The following is a 7,266-nucleotide window of genomic DNA, read 5'->3' as shown; positions in this document are numbered from 1 at the left end:
TCTATCTATCTATCTATCTATCTATCTATCTATCTATCTATCTATCTGCCTACATACCTAGATGACCCATTGTTGGCCAGATCCAACTCAGATTGAGGAGGAGGTCCACAATTGACTGACATTTGAAGAAATTTTTTCTTTATATCATTATTACATAGCTCAGAAATTTCTACAACAAAATTATGGACCAGGGTCACACTGGCCAATCATCTGCCGTTAAGATTTATCCCAAGGGTATGGTGAAACTAAGGAGTTGGATAACAGTCCTGGCAAATTATGATGAAGATCTCTGAAAGGGCAGAGCCCATCCGCTGACACACGCTGCCAGGTTCTGGCTATGCTAATGGAATTGAACCATAGACAAAGCAATTGTCAGAACTGAGACGGGTCTTGGTCTGAGAGGATTAAGATTTGTACATATGGAATTCATTTCCTTAATGTAATTCCTTTCTTCATGCCATTAAGCAAGAGCATGGTCAGCTGAGGGGTGCAAAACCAGGGAAAGTTCTAGAACATTCCTGCCTGTGCATGTGTGTTTCGCCTCAGTTTTCCTAATTTCATTTCTATTGATGTGACAAATACCCTGACCCCCCCCCCAATAAAAAAACACAACTTAGGGAATGAGGGTTTATTTGGCTACAATTCATCAGTGTAGGGAAGTCAAAGAGGAGCTCAGCTGAACAGTCTTGATATATCCAGTCAAGAGCAGGGAGAAACAGTTACCCATACTACCTTACTGTCACCCAGCAAGCCCTCTCTACTCATTCAGTCCAGGGCTTCAAGCCAGTGGGATGGCTCTTCTCACTTCAGTGAACATAATCAAGACAGTCCTCCACAGACATGCCCATGGGATGACCTCATCTAGACAATTCTGAGACTCTCCCAGGTAATTTTGGGTTGTGTTAAGTTGACAATGAAAACCTTTAGTAGTTAGTTAGTTTGTTTGTTTATTTATTTATCTATTTCTAGCTTAGCATAAACTAGAGTCATCTGGGAAGAGGGAAACTTAGTTTTAAAAATGTGTCCATCAGGTTGGCCTGTAGCCAAGTCTAGGTGGACATTTCTTGATTAATGTGGGAGGGCCCACTGTGGGCGGTGCTATCCCTGGACAGGTGGTACTATTAAAAGAAAGCCAGTTGAATCAGCCATTAGGAGCAAGCCCGTAAGCAGTGCTCCTCCATGGTCTCTGCTTCAGCTCCTCCCTCCAAGTTCCTGCCTTGAGGACTGGCCTGACTTCCCTTCATGGCAGACTATAAAAGCTGGGATCAGCCCTTTCTTTCCAAGGTTGTTTTTGTTAAACTAGGACAGTAGCCACTACAACAACTCTATGCTTTTAGGAACCATAAGAAGCTGGAAAGGGACAGGTTTTTTTGCTGGATTTATACAACACAGTTCAAAACATACTTGATCACTTAAAGACCTGTCCACCTACTGGAACCTGGGCACACTTAACAGACAGGGTGACCCCTTGAGTACCATACATTCTCCAGGACTGACCTTTGTATAAGCTATTTCCTTCCTCCATCAACTCAAGGAAGAGACTTGGTGACATCTTCCATTCCTCATCTTCTTCCTGTTTAGAGTGAACAATATTCATGTTAATTACAGGTGCAATTTATCTGTTAAGACCAGACAGCAAAAGGCACACATGCCATAGCTGACAGGACTGGAGGTCTTTCCCTGTCCACAAGAGACATTTCTTTGCTAGTACCAGCACTGGAAGCATGAATGGCCAGGCTACTGAGACATCAGTAGGATAGGCACGGTCTCTTCATGGTGGCTTTCCCACAGTTCACAGGCCAGGTTTGGGTCCCGCCTTGTAAGGACTCACTCAATGCTGTCTGAATGCTGTACTCTCAACTTGGATCCTGTTTGTATCTCTTCCCAGTGTCCCATCGCCAAGCTTTAAGCTTCTCTTCACCCTTGGCTTCTGGGCTTCTGGGCTCCTGTGTGTACCAGTGCTCTTCTTGTTTCTCATTTATCCTGTTTCTGAGCCTGGGAATCAGCCATGGCCACTTTCTACCTGGGAATGAACTGCCTTCCTCTATGGAGTCAGGACCTGGCATACAGGTATGTGTGCAGGACAGGGCAGAGGAGGAAAGTGAGACTCTGAATCATGAGTCCCCACTTCAGAGAGTCCAAGCATGTTGCCCTTGGCGTCTTCTGTCAATTCCTGTTGAGACAGGAGACTGCCATCTGCCAGCTGTGTGGTGGATAGCTCTGCCCTGAGCCCCTCTGTCCCTCAATTCTGGTTGTAAGAACTAGACCTGCAGACTCTCATTTGATGTTTCTGTCATATCAATAGTTTCTGGTGACAAATGCCATGGTTATTGTTACTGTGAAAAAGGATCAAAGGAAGCGTGCTGGTCACTGGGATCACAGAGAGTCACCAAAGCTTCCTACATGTGCTTAGCACCAGCGTTAGAAAGGACTGCTTGCTGTCATGAGACTCTCCTCACTGTGGATGCTGGGAGGCCCCCAGACACTGGATAACTGAAAGCCCTTCTTTTTATGGGTTCTAGTGTTGGGCTTCATGGTGGCACTCACCATTGTGTGTCCAGACTCCCTGGAGACCACATGACCTTTGTACCTCCGATCCACACAGCTTTCCCTCCTTACTTTCATAGGCAAATGGGCACCAAACCTCACCTGCTTGCACTTCCTGAGATCTTACCGTTTTCTTATCTCAGACATCCATGTTAGTATGAAACAGTGGGTACAGGCATACAGGTATGTGTGCAGGAGAGGGCAGAGGAGGAAAGCGAGAGATCCACACAGACAAGCAGAGAGAGAGAGAAAAAAAATGTCAAGCCAAAAGGAAGGAGGAGCCTCAGAAGGCCCCAGAGCAGACAGGGCAGGGCAGCAGAGGTGGATGGCCACCAGGACTCCGCTTTGGCTGAAACAGGCATAGGAGCACTGCAGGGGAGGCCTTCCCTCTAACAAGGAATCTGTTCCTCTGTGCATATTATGGACTATCCATGTGCTTGCCATTGCTGCTCTGGGACGAGCACCCTCATGGCAAGGATACCGTCTCCCGCATGCTTCTCCTCTGTCTGAAACCAATTCCTAGCTCTTCATGCAACAGGTGTTTGAGGCAGGAACATAAAAACAAAACTGGAGGCCTGCTTTTATGTCTACAACAAAGTTCAAGTTCTCAAAGGCAAAAACCATTGTGAGATTGTTTTGGAAAACATCTAATCCTGGTGATTTTAAGGAGAGAACATGAGACATTCCCATGACATAATAGGGCCTGGCTTTCCATGCAGTAATGAGATAATTGATGGTTACATGAGTTGCCTTCTTATTGGAGGGGAAAGTGCAGCATGAAGCTTTTGCTTCCCCCTCGAAATGCATTTCTTCCTTTGACAAAGAGCCTTCTGCTTCATCGAGCAACTCCTTCTTTGGCTGTAGTTCTAAGCATTAGGTATGTCACTTCTTTGAATGGGTACTGTAGGACTTTTCTCCAGGAAGTTCGAATGTGCCATCTTAATCCTAAGGGCATTTATTTCCCCTGAATCTTTACTTGGATAGGGTCATATGGAAACTTTCTGGCCGTGACCCTGCTGTTCTCAACCCAGCCAAGTGGCTGGAGATTGAGTGCTGGGCTCTTGTGGGAAAAATGAGTGTCATGCATACAGCTTGTTCAGCATCGAGCTGGGAAGGCAAAGGCCAGGTGGGTGAGAGGTGAGAACCTGGTCTTAGTTTTACACAGACACACACAGACACACAGACACAGACACAGACACACACACACACACACACACACAAACAGGCATGCACACACACACATGTTAAAACTACATATATTTCTCCTTCAGAGGAGATAGCTGAGGGAGTTGGCTCATGGATCTGAGTTCTTAGCCTCTTCCACTCCAGGCCAGGAAGGTCACACTTCTTGTCCCTTGCACTTTGCATGACCCCTGCCTCATGTTGTCATTTGATGACTTAGCAAGCTTGTTTTTGCCACCCAATAAGCCCGATGCTTCCAGGTGAGGAGTGTGAGCCCTTGCGTTTCTTCAGGGCTGTTCAAAAGTCTCTCAGGACCTGTTTGGTTTACACGCTGTCCGCCATGCCGAATTGCTGGCTCCCCTGAAGGCATTAACACTCCCTTTTGAATCCTCCTGCTGCACCTCGGCAGAGCGACCTCACCACATTAATTCCACAAATGACGCTATCCCCACAGCACCGTGCAAAATCTAAAACTTGAAGGAAGGAGGCCACCCTCAGTGCTCTTTGCCAAAGGAACTGGTCATTGTTCTGCTGTTTGCCTGCATGTATGCTACCTGTCCATCACACCTCAGTGCCAAAAAGTTCCAGGTTCTACCGGCCGAATAGGTGCGACACGTGACTTACTTCTGATTCTTACTTTGCTGGCAAACTTAATTTGCACTCCCCAGCCCCAGCCCCCAACACACACACACACACACACACACACACACACACATACTCCATACCCTGCCACCACTTTAGGGTGACTAGGAGTGTTGTCACCACAGTGTTGCTTCGGGAAAAAACCCAAGGGCATCCTTCTGACAAAGGTTAAACGCACAATCATCAAGAAAACTGAGACAGATCTGGGTCACAGCACCATAGTTTCAGGTTTTGCATTTCAGATTCTTATCAGCTTGGTTGCTGATTTTGTGTGGGTGAGAAAAGCCTCCTCAAACCCTGACAGGCACGAACAACTCCAAGTCTCTGATGGATAGAACGTGACACTCAACTGCAAGCTCTGAGACACTGAACTATATATACATATATATTTATATTTCTGTGTATACATTCAATATAAATATGGAATATTATATATGTACATATATAATATGAATCATAAACAATATGCATAATAAAACAGATAATTTAATGTTATACATTATATATGTATATATAAATATTGAATATATATGAATATATACATATATAAATATTGAATAAATAGGAACATATATATTTAAGTTACTATGCTGATGGTGGGGGTCTTGGCACACTTTTATCTTAAAATATAGTTCCTAGCTGTCTTAGTCAGGGTTTCTATTACTGCAACAAAACACCATGACCAAAAAGCAACTTGGGGAGGAAAGGGTTTATTTGATATACACTTCCAGATCACAATCCATCATTGGAGGAAGTCAGGACAGGAACTCCAGCAGGGCTGGAACCTGGAGCCAGGAGCTGTTGCAGAGGCCTTAGAGGGTGCTGCTTACTGGCTTGCTTCCCATGGCTTGCTCAGCCTGCTTTCCTTTAGAACCCAGGTGCCCAGGGATGGCACAGCCAACAATGGGCTGGGCCCTCCCCAACTGATCACTAATTGAGAAAATGCCTTACAGCTGGATCTCATGGAGGCACGTTCTCAACTGAGGCCCATTCGTCTGATTACTCTAACTTGTGTCAAGCTGACATACAGTGCCACCCAGGACACTAGCCATGATTATTATCATTCTGAGATGGCATCTGCCTCTAGATCTTAGATCTAGAGAAGAGAAGATGTTCCACAATAGATGTTTCTTTTTCTACCTCAGGACACTGACCAAGTTGAGGAGGAGACCTGCAGCCTCCAACAGATGGTCTCTCCCACCCTTCTCCAGTTTGAGAACCATTCTGGATGAATTTTGTTATTTATATTATGCATATTTGTGTTTTGCTTGCATGTGTATATGTATGTGTACCATGTGTGTGCCTGGTGCTTGCATAAGTTGGAAGAGAGCATCGGATTCCTTAACACCAGAGTTATGGATGGTTGTGAGACACTATGTGGGTGCTGGGAACTAAACCCGGGTCCTCTGCAGGAGTCAGCTCTCTAGCCTAGACCCTTCTTCAGTTTTTAAGGATAGTCACAGTTTTTAAGAAGCCACCTGACTTTGTATCTGTTACATTCTTAGCTGTCTCTTCTCACAGCTGAGGGACAGAAAGCAACATTCTTTTATCCTTGCGTACACGGACACAGTTGGGCAGTTAAATATGGTCTTTACACTGCTGGCTTTCTTCCTTGTCCCAGGACGTTTCAGCCCCTCGTTGGTCTTATCTGAAGGTTTATGTGATGGTTACTTTTTGTTGCCAACTTAACAGGAGTTACAATCTCCAAGGAAACAAGCCTTTGGATATGATCATTACAGAGTTCAGGAAGGTTTAACAGAGCAGGGCACGTACACTCTGAATGTTGATAGCACCATCCCATGGCTGGGGACCAACTGTTCAACGTGGAACTCTGTGGGCCAAGAGACGAGAGAAGAAGCTACTCATGGCTGAGTGATGCCATCAACCAAGAACTATCAGAACTGATTGTGCTGTGCAGGGGCCCAGAGGTCACTGGGAAGTCATGTTTTGTTTTAGTCAAAGCACTGACAACAATTTGCAATGGTGTGCTGTGTGGCTTTTACAAAGAGGGTGCAGTTATACAATGGGCTCATTTCTCTGGTGTTTGTTCCATGAGGACCTTGAGAGTCCAGCCAGATAAATGAGATTACTTTGCTGCTGACAGCATGTTTGCAGACATGGCTGCACATTGGCCAAAAAAAAAAAAAAAAAAAAAAAGACCTTCTGGCCTCAGTGGTCCCTCACAAAAGTATCCCATTCTGGAGTTTTGTTTTGCTTTTTTATGAAGGTATCCTCCATCCAGGTAGTCACTAATTCAGGTAGTCCCCATGGAGGTGTCCCCCACGGAGGTATACCCCAGTGAAAGTGTCCCCAATGGAGTTGTCCCTCCTGGAAGTGTCCCCATGGTGGTGTACCTCAGTGGAGGTGTCCCCCATGGAGGTGTCCCCAGTGGAGGTATACCCCAGTGGAGGTGTCCCCAATGGAGGTGTCCCCCCGGAAGTGTCCCCATGGTGGTATACCCCAGTGGAGGTGTCCCCAATGGAGGTGTCCCCCCTGGAAGTGTCCCCATGGTGGTATACCTCAGTGGAGGTGTCCCCCATGGAGGTATCCCCAGTGGAGGTATACCCCAGTGGAGGTGTCCCCCAATGGAGGTGTCCCCCACTGGATGTGTCCCCAATGGAGGTGTCCCTCCTGGAAGTGTCCCCATGGAGGTGTCCCCCATGGAGGTGTCCTCCATGGAGGTGTCCCCATAGAGGTGTCCCCATGAAGGTGTCCCCCAATGGAGGTATCCCCCAGTGGAGGTGTCCCCCATGGAGTCATCCCCCATAGAGGTGTCCTCATGGAGGTGTCCCCCATGGAGGTGTCCTCCAATGGAGTTGTTCCCACAGAGGTGTCCCCTATGGAGGTGTTGCTTTTTTATGAAGGTATCCTCCATCCAGGTAGTCACTAATTCAG

At 46.4% G+C, this 7,266-nt stretch overlaps 1 protein-coding gene across 2 annotated transcripts in view; it reads right to left on the bottom strand.

The window, feature by feature from the left end:
- The window catches only part of Iqca1 (IQ motif containing with AAA domain 1), a 106,591-nt gene that overhangs the window by 49,081 nt on the left and 50,244 nt on the right, over positions 1-7,266 (bottom strand). For both annotated transcript variants that reach the window (XM_028755405.1, XM_028755406.1), the window contains exon 9: positions 1,498-1,573. In XM_028755405.1, the coding sequence (XP_028611238.1) occupies positions 1,498-1,573 (76 nt within the window). The remainder of the gene's footprint in view (positions 1-1,497; positions 1,574-7,266) is intronic.

The sequence above is a fragment of the Grammomys surdaster genome, unplaced genomic scaffold (assembly GCF_004785775.1).
Source record: "Grammomys surdaster isolate TR1022 unplaced genomic scaffold, NIH_TR_1.0 126059, whole genome shotgun sequence".
In the NCBI taxonomy this organism is placed as follows: Eukaryota; Metazoa; Chordata; class Mammalia; order Rodentia; family Muridae; genus Grammomys; species Grammomys surdaster.
Note: the sequence above shows the minus strand (reverse complement) of the source record. Positions and strands in the feature narration are given on the sequence as shown.